The following is a 16,453-nucleotide window of genomic DNA, read 5'->3' on the forward strand; positions in this document are numbered from 1 at the left end:
ATGTTTTTGAAAGTGAGTGGGTGTGGGGAGCCATTTAACACATAAATACGTTTCTTTTCTTTGAATTTTACCATACTGTGCTTGTCTCCAGAAGCCCAGGACACGAAACAATAGACCAAACCTCTGGGGCTGTTCCCATTTTGTCTTTTCACCCCTCCCTACACCAACATTCCCCTCAGAGTCTGAATCACTGTGATCCCACAGCTGAACCAAGCAGCTGAGGCTTAAATTCCATGCGCGTGCACACAGATGCTTCCAGGATAAAAAACGTTTGAGCTCCGCCTTGTGGTTGGTGCTGCCAGTGCTGCTCTGAGATCAGGTGTTTGGGCCTCATAGCAAAGTAGAGCATGCTGGGAAGGGTCCTGGTGCTCCCAATTTTATATAACTGTCTCTGATGCAGCTCTTGGGATTCTTTATTCTAATGGTATCTTCATTTTGAAAGGCAAAGTGTGTTTCTCCTCCTCTTCCCCTTCCCTCCTTCTTCCTCTCTCTCCTTCTCTTCCTTCTCCATTATTTTATTTCTGAACTACTTTGGCAGTCATCCCTTTAAGCCCCCGTAGAGCTTAGACACCGCAGAGCTGGGTTTTAATTCTTGTCTCACCCACACAATATGAGCTTTATGATAGTGGGTAAATTACTTAGTTTTCTTTTTATAGAAGATTTATTTATTTAAAAAAAATTATGTGCATGTGTGAGATGAGTGCTGTTGCCTCCAGGGGCCAGAAGAGGGCGTTGAATACCCTGGAACTGGGCTTACAGGTGGTTGGAAGCCACCCAATGTGAGTGCAGGTCACTTGGGTCCTCTACATGAGCCTAACTCCCTGCTCCCACTCAGTCTTTCCAAATCGGTTTCTTCTTTTTAAAATGAAATATTGACCTCATGAAATTAGAAAAATTCAATGCAATTATGAACTTTGATTTTAGGCCATTTAGTAAATAGTTATTCTATACCCCACCCCCACATGCATAGCTGGAAACTCAGTCTACTTCAGGACAAACACCTTCCTTTGAACGAATAAGAAAGAAAATCAGAGGATGAGGCATGCTTGCAAATCTTTTCTTTATTTCTGTTCTTACCTTCTAGGAAAGTTATTTCAAATTCAAAATAGAGACTTTGGAACCCAGAAATATGAGCAGTGGATCGTCGGCGTTCACAAAGCATGCACAGTGTTTCAGATGGCAGACAAAGAGGAAGAGAGCAGGATCTGCAAAGCGCTTTTTCTGTACACGTCACACTTGCGGGTACATGGCTGCTCTCCAGGGCATGTTCTGGTCACCGTGTCTCCTGGGATCTGTACATGGCAGCTGAGAGAACATTAGTTTCTCATCAGATTAATGTGGAACCTTCCAAGTCATCACCAACCTCATGTGTTTTCTGAAACTTCTCAGCAAGTCTCCATGTCTGGATCAAAGGCTCGGAGTCTATGCCATGCCTCCCTCCAGCTTGTGGTTGGTGACCACCATCTAACTGAGCTCAAGAAGTGGCTCCTATGGCCACATCCTGAAGCTTGTGTGGTCTTAGCTTTGTTGTAAAGCCACGTATTAGACCCCTGGGGCCTCTGGCTAACACAGAGGGAAGGAGTAACCGTAAGAGCCCTCAGCTCTGTTTGCTGTGCTGTGGGAAATAGTTAAAGACTTATCCACACCATGGGCTTGTGGAATCTTAAGTTAATGGACTTTCAGCACAGGTGGTAAGGGCCATCGTTATGAAAGGCCCATTGTACACTTTAAGCATGACTTGGAATTTAAGGGGAATGTCAAAGCCAGCTAGCTTTTGTTATTGTTTCTTATGTTATGCTGTTTCTCCTCTCCCAAGATGGAGTTTTATAATCCAAAATGAATCTACTTTTAAATTTCTAGCTGAGCCAAAAATAGAAACCGGCTTTTGGTTCAGAGGTTTTAATTACAGACCCACTAAGGGCCATTCGCCTTTCAAACCTCAGCTGTACTACATGAGAAAGATTTTCTACAAACCAGTTTTGTGCTAAATGCAGTGAGTTGAACTTGAGTGTAGTGAACATATGCGACCTCAGAAACGAATTGAGAATCACTTTTCATTTCAAACAGAAATACAACGATGCCCTCATCATCAGTGAGGATGCACAGATGAAAGACGCTCTAAATTACCTCAAAGCCTTCTTCCATGATGTCCGAGAAGCAGCATTTGATGAGACGGAGCAAGATCTTACTCGGAGGTTTGAAGGTGAGGGTGATTTCCGAGGTCGGAAGTCACTGGGGTCGTTAGCTTGAATGGTAGTGTGCACATCTTAGTTAGCATACATTTATTTGCTGATGCTCAGGCTGTTGTGTTGGGTATAAGGTGGGATTTATAGGGGCCGTGACAGAGCATGACCTTAGCATGGCTGAAGTCCCCAGCCTACAAATGAAACCATGCCAAAGCTTTAAAACCAACTAACTGAAAACAGGAGGGTTTGGCCGCAGAGAAATCTAACGCCTGTGGTCAGATCTGTTGCTTGTCCCACTTTTCACTTGGGAAAAGGGGAAACAGTGGGATTTGGAAAAGGTGCTTCCCACGGGTAATAGGTAGCACCCTTCTGATTAACTCAGTTATCTAGAAGGGTTAGTAACACCAGCACATGTTCTGATGATGTCGAGAAAACTGTGCTTTATGTCACATCCCTCTCCCCCCCCTTTGGTTTTTTGAGACACGGTCTTTCAGTGGATGGAGCCCTGGCTGTCCTGGAACTCACCCTGTAGACCAGGCTGGCCTCAAACTCACAAAGATTCATCTGTCTCTGCCTCCAGAGTGCTGGGATCAAAGGTGTGTGACACCAATGGCCAGTTTATGTGTACTTCTAAAAATGAGAAAAATGCCTTACTACCCTTATATTGTACTCCAAACGTGGGAAGGCAGTAAATGGAAAATGTTTTCTTTCTCCTTTCAAATTACTTTTCCTAGAAGCAATCACTATTAATAACTTTTTTGTTTATACTAAATTATTTACTGTACATATGTGTGACATGCTGTGTTGATAAGTATGCTTTCAGTTTCTGGGGGAAGATGTATACACATATATGTGCATATGTTTATTATAAATTTTCCTGATATAGGAGATGCCATAGCACACAGCACACAAATAATAAACATGAAATTCTTCACTGTAAATTACTTTTAGCCATTTGTGTTCCACAGACCGCCTTTGGTGGTGTTTTCAGTATCCTTGTGTCCAGAGCCAACTGCAGTTACCCAGTATGGAGTTCTGAAATGAAAGTCAGTTATTACTGCCAGGAGTAAGAACAAAATGAAACAGCAAAGGCATGTCGGTTTTTCAGTGATCTGAGCAACTTTTTTTCTGAGCCAGATAATAGTTTTTCAAACATGGGTGGGACATTTCTGCATTTTTACATGATACATGAATAGCAGCTAAACTTAATCTGCATTATATACTAGGTACTTTACAAAGTCTAGGCTGACAGTCAGGATGAAGCAGGTGCTATCTTCATTTCCATGGTGTGGGTGTAGTTAGGGTCATCAATTTCCAACCATCACCATGTCGCTGAGCTTGTGTAGAATTGAGCAGTAGCACACACTAACATCTCTACCATACATACACTATAGATAAGTGCACACTCAAGAGCATGAGTAATAGTCAAGTCTAATGAGTTAGGAAATTAACAAGCATGGCCGTTTTGTTATACTTGTTTTTAGTGTAAGTCATTGAGCTGTAAGCATAAAGCGTTGAATTTTTAATAATAGTTATATTTAAAACCAGGTCTACAAGTCTTAAGAACTTAATAACTGGCTATCATAATCTGGTTTTATCTGGTTCTAGTACACCATCATTTTGTGTGTGTGTGTGTGTGTGTGTGTGTGTGTGTGTGTGTGCGTGCATGCAAGCATGCTCCTGTGCACATTTATATGTTTTATTTAAAAAGATAAGATATCTTGTGCTTCCATTTTTAACTTAAAATAACTTTTAAAGCTGGGTGGAGGTAATGGATGTCTTTAGTGGAAGCACTCAGGAGGTGGAGGCAGATGGGTCTCTGGGTTCAAGGCCAGTCTGGTCTACAGAGTGAGTTTTAGGATGGCCAGGGCTAAACAAAGAAAACCCTGTCTCAAAAAACCAAACACAAATAAAAAATATCTTTTTGATGTTTCCATATCAGCAGGCATGTATAACTCTTGAATTTTAATAGCAACAGTGTATTTACCTCAGTTGGGTAGCCTGGGATCTGATGAGCTGTTTCTCAGTACTCAGTGCTTGGGTTCTTTTTTTGTATTTAGTTCATAGTCTCAACACCGACTGTCCTTGGAATATTCTCCAGAGTTTTCCAAATAGAGCTATGAGTCAAATTCCTAGCTGTGGATTACTGTGTCAAAGAATGTGTGAGCTTTATATTGCTAGGCTGCTTTTCTAATGGGGTATTCCAGTTGAAATTAGTGTTTACTTTCAGATTTCTGGTTAACAATGGAGAGTTAACTGTTTGAAATAGAAGGCCACAATTTGTTCTAAAGCTTTAACATTTGTAAGCCCTTTGCAAAATGCTCTATTTGCAGAAAAACTGGAGGAACTAGAAAAAGTTTCCAGGGATCCCAGCAACGAGAATCCTAAACTAAGAGACCTCTACTTGATCTTACAAGAAGAGTACCACTTAAAGCCAGAGACCAAGACCATTCTCTTCGTGAAGACCAGAGCACTTGTGGATGTAAGCTGTGTGTGTGTATGTGGGTGAGTGAGTGAGTGAGTGTGTGTGTGTGTGTGAGCTTGTGTATGTATAAGTTTGTAAGAGTGTGACTATGTATGAGTGTCCGTGTGAGTGTGTGCTGTGAGTGTATGTGTGAGTATTGAGTGTGTGTATGTGAGTGTGTGTGTCTGTGTGTGAGTGTATGTGTGTGTGTTATTTTTACAGATTAGCCCTACTTTATTGAAAAGGTTGCCCATTCTTCACTGCCCTGTAATCAAGTGTCCATACTAGTGTGGGCCTATTCTAATTATTTATTCTTATACTATTAACAATTGTCATTGTTTTATTGACCCACAGTTATAAGTCTTGGCACCATAGAGTAAGCACTGCATCCTTTTTAAAATTTAAAACTTTTCTCTTCCAGCCATTCTGTAGGTTTTGATTAGTGACTACTGTGCCCGGATGTCTTATGTATATCACAATTCTCTTGATGTCATCTTAAAAATTATCTATTCAGATTTTAAAAACCAGTTTTGAAATTGGGCTGTGGGCTGGAGATACAGCTCCAATGGTCAAGCACTTGCCTGGCATGCATGACTGGGAAAAAAAATAGATTGCCATCTTATCGTTAAGTTTTTAAGATTCTTTTGGTTTTTTTGCAGGCTGGCCTCAAAACAGTCCTCTGTGAGACAGTCAATTTGAAGTGTTTTCTGTTGGCCCATAGACTGCTTTTTAATTATCTTAATAGTGTCTCTACACATTGAATGTTTCAAGCCCATTTTTTCTGGCTTTGGCTGGTGTTTAAGGACACAGTTTTTTCTCTGTTGTCATCTAGAAGGTTTTGAATTTTTATGTTAGTGTGGGGTATAGTTGAGATGTTTCATTTTTCCTTTGGATTTGTACATCCTATTATCTGTTGGCAAGGCAATCCTTTTTTGAATTACTTTTGTAACTTAGAAGAATCACTTGACTGTATTTGGATGGACTTATTACTATTTCTTATTGATTTATATACATCTGTTGCTTTGATCTAAACATCAATTCTTGAATCCATTCCATAGTTATGAGTACTCTAGCTTTCTAATAAACTTGAAATGGGACAATGTAAATACTTTAACTCTTTTCTAAGCTTTTAAAGCCCCATTCCATTGTCTTGTGTACATTTTGGAATCATATTATCCACGTCTATAAGAAATATCTCCTGGGGTCTTTCTTGAGGTCTCACTGGATCTGTGACTATGGGGAGAAAGTTATCTTAACAATATTGAGTCTAGCCTGTAGCCATAGCATATCTCTCTGCTTCTGTAGTGCTTCTTTATTATTTCTGCTGAGTAGTAAATTACCTACAAAGCCAGAGCCAGAGCCAGAAAATTTCTAGCTTTATTATTTTATGAAATCCATGGTTCAGGACCTGGAAGCGACCGGATACTTATGCCTCAAGGTCTCATGAGGCTGCAGTCAGCTCAAGACTCAAGACTGACCTCTCAGCTCCTTTTGCAGGTTTGTTGGCAGGCTGATAAAGACGAGCCTCCACATGGCAGCTGCCCTTGCCTACAGGAGTGAGATGAGGGACTGAGAAGAAGAGGGCCTCGTAGACAGACACTGTCATTTGATAAAGTCTATCTTGGAATTGATATCATAACAGATCGCCCATATTTCCGAGATAAGCTACAGAATCTTTCTAGAATATAAGATGTGGAAGTCATTGAAGGTTGCTGGTCATATGATCTCTGCTGTCTTTTTTTTTTTTATAAATGTATGTGTGTGTTTTGACTGTGTGTATGTCTGTATTCCATGTGCATGCAGTGCCCACAAGAGTTCAGGAAGGGGGCATGACATTCCCTGGAACTGGAGTTAACAGACAGTTGTGAGTTGCCATGTAGTGATTGGGAATTCAACCCAGGTCCTCTGGAAGAGGGGCCTGTTCTCTTAACCTCTGAGCCATCTCTCCAGCCCCCTTTGCTGTGTTTTACTAGTGTTTTGTCATTTTTAGTATTGAGGTCCTGTGTACATTTTGTTAGATTCACACGTAGGTATTAATTTTAGTATTGTCATTCTGAAATTGCACTTTCAAATATTTCTCACTGTGGGCTGGGAAGACATCTCAGTAAAGTGTCTGAGGTACAAGCATCAGGACCTGGCTTCCAACAACCTGGCCAGAAAGCCGAGCACAGTAGTGTATCCTTGTAATCCCAGCCCTGCGGGGGCAGAGATAAGCAGAACACTTGAGCTTGCTGGCCAGCTAGCCTAACTGGCAATGCCCAAGTCTCAAAGACTTACTCAGTCCCAGACTAGGGTGGGTGGCTTTTAAGGAATGAGGTTGACCTCATGCCTCCACATGCATGTACACACACATGCATACTCCCCACCAACATGGTCAGCCATGTACACCTCCACACAGCACACAGATCTTCAAATCGCAGCTGTCTGCTGCTGATATGTACTGTGTGATTAACTTACACGTATTGATCGTTCACCTTAAAGTCTTGATAAATTCACTTATTCTCTGTCTGAAGTTTGTCTTTTTAATCACTGAAAATATCTCCTACGTTAAGCCAGAATGAGTCAGAGTTCTGTAGCACTAGAATTGATTGTTGCTTGGAATTTTGGGTTTCCAGTCTGAAGTCTATTTGTATCTTCAGTTGTATTCTCTCTTTTTGTGTATACATTCAGTATATCGAATTGATGCAAGGTTTCAAGTTTGCAAGTGGTGTTCAACTGGCCATTGCTTTTCACTTTTAGGCTCTGAAGAAATGGATTGAAGAAAATCCTGCTCTGAGCTTTCTAAAGCCTGGCATACTGACTGGACGTGGCAGAACCAATCAGGCAACAGGTGTTTATGTCTAGTGATTTAGATTTAGTATACTAAGCATATGAAATGTATGTTACACTAATTATTTTAGTGTTTATATCAGTCAGAGCTCAACCAGAGAAATAAAGCTACTAGATTATACATATGTATGTATGTTTGTTTGTTTATGTACATAGAGATAGGGTTTCTCTGTGTAACCCTGGCTCTCCTGGAATTCTGTAGACCAGGCTGGCCTCTGACTCACAGAGATCCACCTGCCTCTGTCTTCTGAGTGTTGGGATTAAAGGCCTGCATGCCATCATGCCCAGCTGTGTATTTATATCTGTATACAGTACACAGAGATTTGAAAATGAACACACAATTAGGCTAGCAGTACAAGTCTGAAACGTTTAGGGCATTAGTCAGAAAGAGGAGACCAAGAGCAGTTTGGAACCCCCAACCCATGAACTGTTTAGTCCTCTGAGCTCAGGGGAGGCCTAAGCCCTATTTCAAAAAGAAGTGATGAGAGTAGGTCAGGCCCACTTAGAGGAACTCACCTCTCACTAGCTGGACAGCAAGTGATTAGGGATCCTAACCATGTCTGCAGACGCCCTTCACGGCAGCGCCTGCTTGAAAGGCTGCAACTGGAGCTTTGCCTGACCCAGGCAGCGCCTTAGAAGGCCTACACATTTCCCAGGTGCCAAAAGCTACCCTGGTCTCGTCCATGAGGAAGTTGCCTTCTTTTGTATTCTACACACAAAGCCGGAGTTACTTTCTCAGTACTTCTTAAGCTGATTTCTCTTTTCAAATTCTGGAAATAAAAATAGTCTGTGTCTATTGTACTGTTATTCTTTACACAGTAGATTTTTTTTTCTGTCTACCTCCTAGTTTGTAGTTTTTGAAAAAACAGTCCAGGTAATCCTGACCTCCAGCTAGTGAGATCTGGGAGGAAGGTTATCATTTCCCGGAAGTGCCCTATGTGGCTGTTCTCCTCACAGCTTTGAACCAAGTCACATCCCACGACTGTATGACCTGTCCTCGCTGTTCTTCTCGCCAGTGTTGTTTACACTAAACGAGTCTTCACTCCGCTCTCTCCGTCCTCAGGCATTGCTCTTGTACTTTTCCAGTGTGGAATTTCCCGATTTCATAAATATAGAATGGACTCAAGTGTTGAATGTGTGGGCTTCCAGTCTAACACTACCCTAATGTGGCTGGATCTCAAAGTTCTTTGCCATCTCTCCAGCATAAATCCAACTTGATTTTCAAACTTTGTTACTGACATATAAATAGAGCCTTGGATAATATATTTTGTCTGCTCATCCATGCATGCACGGATCCATGCATCCGTTCATGTGTCCACCCACCCACCCACCCATCCGTGCATGCATCCATCTTTCCGTCATGCGTTTAGACCCTACTCAGCACCTGCTTCTGCGGAGCAGCCATCCTTGTCATCTAACACCCGAGGTGCTCCTCCCCCTTCACGTTCCCATCACCCTGCTTCCCTACAGATCTCACCCTGCTTCCTCCACCTTCCTGCTCATCGTTCTTATAGATAAAAATGTAATCTTTAAGTGTCATATTCCTTATCTGCCGAGCCGAGTGTTGGATGAGTGAGTAAATGGATTAAGATGATTTTGCTGTTGTTTTCTGGATGATTCCTTCTTGTTTTGTAGCTAACGTAGGAAAATATGTGAACTTTTACAAAAAGCTACAGGTTGCTTGGTGTTTGGACATTTTCAGATTTATTTCCTAGTTTGAGAAGCATGTTGTAACGTTTAGGCCTTACTTTCTTCATCTGTCAAATGGAACAATGAATGGTAGTTGTTCCCAGCTCATAGGTTAGTATGAATGGTGAAACCTGAGCTTTTTTTGTGAAAATAACTTTTCCAGTTTTAAATGGCTCATCATTAGTAGCCAGTTTGTGAGTGAATTGTACAGTGTCCTCTTTATCCAACACAGGAATGACACTCCCAGCACAGAAGTGTGTGCTGGAGGCATTCAGAGCCAGCGGAGATAACAATATTCTGATTGCTACCTCGGTCGCTGATGAAGGCATTGACATTGCTGAGTGTAGTCTGGTCATCCTGTATGAGTACGTGGGCAACGTCATCAAGATGATCCAAACCCGAGGTGAGGGCAGCTGACCTCCTTCCCACCCCGCTCCCATTTCGTCTGCCAGGTGGGTGTGTTTGTCCTTTGGCCCTTCTCCTTTCCTGAGCTGTAGTATGTGATTGATGGCACAGCTGACTCTGGTACTCGTAGTCTAAAAGCTGACTGACTTGGTCAGGATTGGGTGATTACAGTTTCACCGATAGTTCTCTATTGCGACTCTCCACAATGGTACTGCTTACCTGCCCAGCATTCAATGGCATAGTCATGAAAATATCATATCCACTAGGCCTGAGGCTTTGCCAGTCAGCAAGTAGACCTTTCAGGGAGTGGTGAGTAGCTCCCTGTACTCCAGAGTCTGGCCTCACCTGGACCAGAGTCTTCTTTCCTTCTCCTTTCTTTTTCCCCCAAGAACAGCCCCCGAATTCCCTTTCCTGAATAATGCCTCTGTCCCTGTCACTCATCAGTCACATCCATTATTCATCCTCCTCGGCTCATTGTGCAGGTCAGCCAGCCAGACTCTGCTTACTGCCTGTCCACTTTCTCACACACTTCCACTCTCCATGTTAGGTCCTTCTCTGTCTCCTCCACACATAACCTAATTCTTCCAGCTAGAATAAGCGCTCCTTCAAATGACCAGGACCCTTTATATCTGTCTCTGCAATAGCACTGACAATTGCATTCTGGGGGTATGAACCTCTCTCTGCATTGCAGAAGGGTCAGGTAGACGTGCATGGTGCCATTGCTAAGGGCTCATGCCAGAGTATCTGTAAATCAGTGTTGCTGGTAATATGGCTGTGCAATCAGACTGTGTCATTGCAGACCCCATGAAAACCACCATAGGTGGTTTATCTGTCTGCTGAACACGCAGGCTGGAACCTGCCTTTGAGTCTACTCACAGTTCAGCTTCCCTAGAAAGTAGGATGCGGTGAGTCAAAGTTGAATTCTAGAAACACTTCTCACATCTCTTTCCACATAACAACAGAGTTTTATATTAACACACAAATAAAATGTTTTCTGCCAGGCAGAGGAAGAGCACGAGATAGCAAGTGCTTCCTCCTGACCAGCAGCGCTGATGTCATTGAAAAAGAAAAGGCGAATATGGTCAAGGAAAAAATAATGAATGAATCCATTTTAAGACTGCAGACATGGGATGAAATGAAATTTGCAAAGACGGTAAGTCTCTCTGTGCTACCCTTTTGGAATCTGACTAGAAATAATGAATGACCGTGGTTGGTCATGTGTGTGTGTGTGTGTGTGTGTGTGTGTCTGTCTGTCTGTCTGTCTATGTTTGTTGGTTTTTTGAGAGGGTCCAAGAAACTTAGGCTGGCCTTGAACTTGTTATGGACCTGAAGGTGGCCTTGAACTTCTTATCCTCCAGTCTCTACCTCTCAAGGGTTGGGATTAAAGATAAAAGGGAGAGTGATGGAATTCATGTGACATGAAGGAGAGGCCATATTGGGGGAAGGAAGGACCAGCCTGAGGTGAGAGGGAGCTCAGTGTGGGGTAGGAAAGCCCAGTTGGGATAGCCTGAAGGTGGGAGGCCGTGGGTATCATACATTGATTACTTCCTAACCTGTATTCATGGCTGCAAATCCTCAGTTTTCTTTTCTCTGAGAATGCCTTCATTTCTCCTTATTAATTCTTTTAGCACTTGAGAAATAACTGTGCCTCTTCCTTCTGGCCTGTGTGACTTCTGAGGACTGACTGCAGTCATCCAGACTGCTTTTCCTTTACAGAGAAAATGTTTCCAGAGGTTTAATTATAAGCACCTTTGGGTGAACATCTTTGCTTTATGTTGTTTGAGGCTATTTTGGCTTTTGTGATTCTGTGATCATGTTCACAGTTCAGAATTGTTCAGCCATGGTTCTGGACTCCGATGACATGGATGTTAGACATAAATAACATTCTTCAGTAGCCATGTGTCCTAATGAGTCTGGTTTTTGTTTTAGTCTATTTCCTTTGTGTTATTTGATTGGGGTAATTTTATTTGATAAATGTGTGTATGTATATATATGTGTGTGTGTGTGTGTGTATGTTTGGTGTGTGTGTGATGTGTATGGTGTGTGTGTGTGTGTGTGTTTGGTGTATGTGTGTGGTGTGTGTGTGGTGCGTGTGGTGTGTGTGGTGTGTGGTGTTTATGGTGTGTATGTGTGTGTAGTGTGTGTGTATGTGTGTAGTGTGTGTGTTGGGTGTATGTGTGTGGTGTGTGTGTGTGGTGTGTGTGTGGTGTGTGGTGTTTGTGGTGTGTATGTGTGGTGTGTGTGTGTGTGGTGTGTGTGGTGTGTGTGTGGTGTGTGTGTGGTGTGTATGTGTCTATATTTCCAGTTAACAAGGCTGAAGACTCTGGCTCCATCCTGATACTAAGGCCGAATTACAGCTTTGTAAAGTAGAAATCTTAGTTCTCCTTTGATACAGGAAGGGAGAGGCTAGGCCACACGGCCTCCCCACCCTGGGAACACAGTATTTATATTGTCTAAATTTTAAGCTCTAAAGATTTTGTTTGCTAGGCTCCCTTTTTCTGGTCTTTTTCTGAGGGACACCAGGCTTTTCCTGGAATTTTTTCCCTGTGTCCACAGGTATTTCTGATTGTCAGCTGCTATGGCTTCAAGTTTGAACAAATCAGATGAAGAGGAAGTCCAGGGAACCCAGCATGATATTCCTAGGGCCCCAGTAGTTCTGGCTGGCCTGCCCTTTCCTCACTCTTCACGATATTTTGTTTGGTTTGTCTCTGATGCACTGTTCTTTCTGTTCCTGGCCAAAGCCTATACTTGAGTTAAAATAGAGCTGCCTTATGCAGGCATTGTGCTGTGCTGGAATCCAACAGGATGTTTTGAGCTTGAGAGGAGGTTTCAGAGGGAGAACTGTTCCTCCCCTTGACCCGTTTGTTTTGCTCATTCCTGAAGTATCCATATGAGAAGTCACTTTGTGAAGGATTGCTAACATTTTGCAAACCACTACAGTAGAAAGCACGGCTCATGTGACCCTTTTACAGGCATGTTTATGGCAGTCATTGAAAGACTAATATAGGATGCACGTGAGCGCTGATTACGAAAGGGATAGGAGCACCAAAGGAATTATGAACTTGTTTTTTTTTCCCTCAAGACAGGGTTTCTCTGTGTATTCCTGGCTGTCCTGGAACTCACTCTGTAGACCAGGCTGGCCTCAAACTCAGAAATCCGCCTGCCTCTGCCTCCCAAGTGATGAACTTGGTTTTTACAAGCAAAACAATACAAATAAGTGCCATATGGAAACGCGCTCATGGAAATTATTTTCACATGAGTGTGTGTGTGTGTGTGTGTGTGTGTGTGTTGTGGCCACGTGCATTTATTTATCTTTGTGTGCTAGTTATGGTCATTCAAAAAAAAAAAAAAAAACCCCTTCTGTCGGCCTGTAGGTTCACCGCATACAGCTGGATGAAAAGTTCCTCAGAGACAGTCATCACAAACCACAACCTGTCCCGGACAAAGAAAACAAGAAACTGCTGTGCGGGAAGTGCAAGACTTTTGCGTGCTACACAGCTGACATTCGAGTGGTTGAGGTGAGGCCCTGGGTAGTTTTTAGCACCAGTTAAATCTTACCATCTTCTGGAGAAATGTTTGTAGCAAGAACACTATTTCTGTTGTGGGGGTGGCGAGTGTTGGCCATGGCCCTGTATTAAGATATAAAATCCTGCTTCTATGTGGGAGTCAGAAAGGCTGATATTACTGAAGTAAAAAACAGAAAATGGTGCTGGCAGCGGGGAGTAGAGCAAGGTCTACTTGCAGCTGCGCCAGCCCCAGGCAGGGCTGATAAGGTTTACAGTTCCACAGCACAGCGGGGTGAGTACTGCTTATAGTTTCTGATTCATTACAACTCTTACAAAGAGTTAGATGAGAGAAATTCAAAGCGTCATACATGCAGAGATGAAACTGTTCAGGCAGAAGGGGATGCTAATTACTCTGGTGAGATCACTGCATGCTTAGATTACCACACTGCACACCCTAAGTGAGAACAACTGTGTTTTCTGAAAGACAGTCTCACTTAAGTAGACCAGGTTGGCTTCAACTTGTGATTCTCCGTGTCTCAGTCTCTCCAGTTCAGGGACTACACCACCACTCTCTCCAAAGATGTGTTTTATACAGGAGGAGCAGCAGTGTCTTTGCCATGACCAATGTGGGTCCATCTTTGTCTAAAGGGAAAAAAAAAGGCTAGATATATAAAAATGATACATTCTGCTAGGGGAATTCTCTCTTCCTATTTTGTTTTCTAAACTTCCTTATTGGGACAGAATATGTTTTTATAATGAAAAAAGAAACATCTCATTTTAAAGACTGTAGCACTTGCAGGTTAGCCTTCTACTTTTTCTCCCTTAAAACTTTTTTTGTTGTTGTTATTGTTGTTTTGAGACAGGATCTCTCTCTATAGCACTGGGTGTCTTGAAACTCACTATGTAGAGACCCCCTTGTCTCTGCCTCCCATGTGCTGGGACTTAAAGGCATGTACCATTATATATGGTCTCCTTAAAACTTAACTAAAGGCTGGCAAATACACACACACACACACACACACACACACACACACTCTTAGACTTATCTTGCTGTCGTCATTCTTGCTACCAATGGCGGGTGGGGAATGGCTGGACTAGCCAGGGGATGGGTAGATGGGTATATTACTTATGAGTGCCATCCATTTTCTAAGTCTGATTCTTTAGATGTCAAAGGTCCTTTCGGCTCCAATTTCAAGGCTCTTGTTCATAGTGATCCCTGTAGACCATTTCCCTGGAGGACTGGACACCGGGTCTGCATTTATGTTTGCAGGGTACACTCTTAAGTCAACTCTAAGTGTGGTCTCTAGACAGTATAGCTCCTGAGCCTCTTCACACACAGCCCCTGTGACCCCTGGGTGTCAAGTCTGTGACCCCTGGGTATTTAACCTTGTGCTTTGGATCGTGCCTTTCTGGCCTCTGGTGAACTTGCACTTTGTATGTGAACTTCTCTTTGTTTCTGAGTTGGAAAGCTGGGTTTCCCCCCTTCTTAGGTGCAAGAGGCCCAGTAAATGGATCCTAATTGGCCTGGGGAAGACTGTCTATATAGTTTTTTTCTTCCAACTGTAAAATAAATGAGATTCCACTCATTCCTCATTCTTGGCTATTGAGTGGCTTTTAAGTCATTTTTGGACTGTTTCTAACATTGCGTGTTCCATCTCTTCCTCCTAGAAATCCCACTACACTGTACTTGGAAATGCTTTTAAGGAGCACTTTGTGTGTAAGCCACACCCTAAACCAAAGATCTATGATAGTTTTGAGAAGAAAGCAAAAATATTCTGTGCCAAACAGAACTGCAGCCACGACTGGGGAATTTTTGTGAGATACAAGACGTTCGAGATTCCAGTCATAAAAATTGAAAGTTTCGTTGTGGAAGATATTGCGAGTGGAGTTCAGAACCGGCACTCAAAGTGGAAGGACTTTCACTTTGAAAGAGTACAGTTCGACCCTGCAGAGATGTCCATATGACCTTGGGCTCCTCAGTCTCCCGCTACAGGGAGCAACGCCTTACATTTGGAAGTGATGAGTCCACACTTCTTACCCAAGCTTGCACAATCCTTTCTTACACAAGCCTGCACTGTGTTGAACGCCAGATAACCTGACCTGTTTGTTCTAAGTCATTAATGTCCACACAAAGCACACATGCATGAACTGCAGCACCGAATACTTTGATCACCAATAACTCATAGCACTTGGCGATGGTGGGGAGGGGTTGAAAAAGCTCCCTTACACACTTTTCTTTGGAACTGCCCGCCAGGGAACGCACAGCCACTCAGTACACCGAGACACATGACGGCTGGCGTGCTGGAAGGTTTCCCATATTCCCCTCTTTGCTGACCTGCTGTAAGCTGCCTTTTGCCCTCAACAATCCACTGCCTTAGTTCTTTTCCAGGTCACCAGACTGCCAGACGGCAGCACTTCTGTCCCTTGCATTGGCTCCTTTCCTGATTTGGCCCTGCCACCCTGTCGCCCTTTGCAGATTCTCCTGGTTTCTGTCTCTTCCCAGTCTTTTCCATTGGTTTCTTTGCTGACACAAATTTGGTGATTGCAAGGTTCAAAATGCATACATATATGTATTAAAATGACATATACTTCTAAAATGTCAAAGACTGTAGTTGACAGCCACAATTACGGAGAAGGTATTTCTGTTCTGTTCATTTACTATACATCTTTCTCTCATCTGTTATTTTAATTTGGGCCATTTCCCCTTCTTGAATAGACATCTCAAACTATCTCTCTGTATGCCTATCTGTATGTCCGTCCCCCACCTGTTTGAGACAGGATCTCTCTGTAGACCAGAAACTCGATATCTAGACCATGCTGGCCTTGAACTCACAGATCCCCTTGCCTCTCGAGTGCTGAAATTAAAATCTCTCACCATGCCAGGCTCTAGCTATTTTCAATAAAGGCTGATGTTTAACATTTGAACTACGTCCAGTTCATTCCCTAACATGGCTTTTTGTTGTTGTTTACTTTCTGAGACACTGTTCCTTTGTGTAGCCCTGGCTCTGTAGACCAGGCTGCCCTTGATCACAGACATCAGCCAGCTCCCGCCTCCTAAAGTGCTGAGATTGAAGGCCTGCATCACTATGCCTGGCTTGCCCTTTCTTCTTAAACATTATATATTCAAATGGCATTTCCATGTTTCTTCTCAAGGTTTACTAATGCTTCAGAGAGCTTAATTTGGGGTACTTCAGATCAAGAGACAAGTGTCTGAGTACTGTTACTGCCAACAGACCAAGGTACTCTTCAGTTCAGGGAAGGAACTGGACTGGTTTTATAGGCAGTACAGTGGTTTTAACACCTTCCTAAAACTTACTTGTAATTCACTAGGACCATCAATGGCCTGAACAGAACTGCAGAGATCTTGTGACCAC

The 16,453-nt window shown here is 42.8% G+C and overlaps 1 protein-coding gene across 1 annotated transcript in view; it reads left to right on the forward strand.

The window, feature by feature from the left end:
- Window positions 1-16,004, forward strand: part of Ddx58 (DExD/H-box helicase 58) — a 39,905-nt gene extending 23,901 nt beyond the window's left edge. Inside the window, exons 11-18 of the mRNA XM_028779196.1 lie at window positions 1,085-1,242; window positions 2,068-2,203; window positions 4,520-4,668; window positions 7,390-7,480; window positions 9,401-9,571; window positions 10,575-10,726; window positions 12,948-13,091; window positions 14,748-16,004. Of these exons, the coding sequence (XP_028635029.1) occupies window positions 1,085-1,242; window positions 2,068-2,203; window positions 4,520-4,668; window positions 7,390-7,480; window positions 9,401-9,571; window positions 10,575-10,726; window positions 12,948-13,091; window positions 14,748-15,044 (1,298 nt within the window). The 3' untranslated portion in view covers window positions 15,045-16,004. The remainder of the gene's footprint in view (window positions 1-1,084; window positions 1,243-2,067; window positions 2,204-4,519; window positions 4,669-7,389; window positions 7,481-9,400; window positions 9,572-10,574; window positions 10,727-12,947; window positions 13,092-14,747) is intronic.
- The last annotated feature ends 449 nt before the right edge of the window (window positions 16,005-16,453 follow it).

Source organism: Grammomys surdaster, unplaced genomic scaffold, assembly GCF_004785775.1.
Source record: "Grammomys surdaster isolate TR1022 unplaced genomic scaffold, NIH_TR_1.0 347, whole genome shotgun sequence".
Classification (NCBI taxonomy): domain Eukaryota; kingdom Metazoa; phylum Chordata; class Mammalia; order Rodentia; family Muridae; genus Grammomys; species Grammomys surdaster.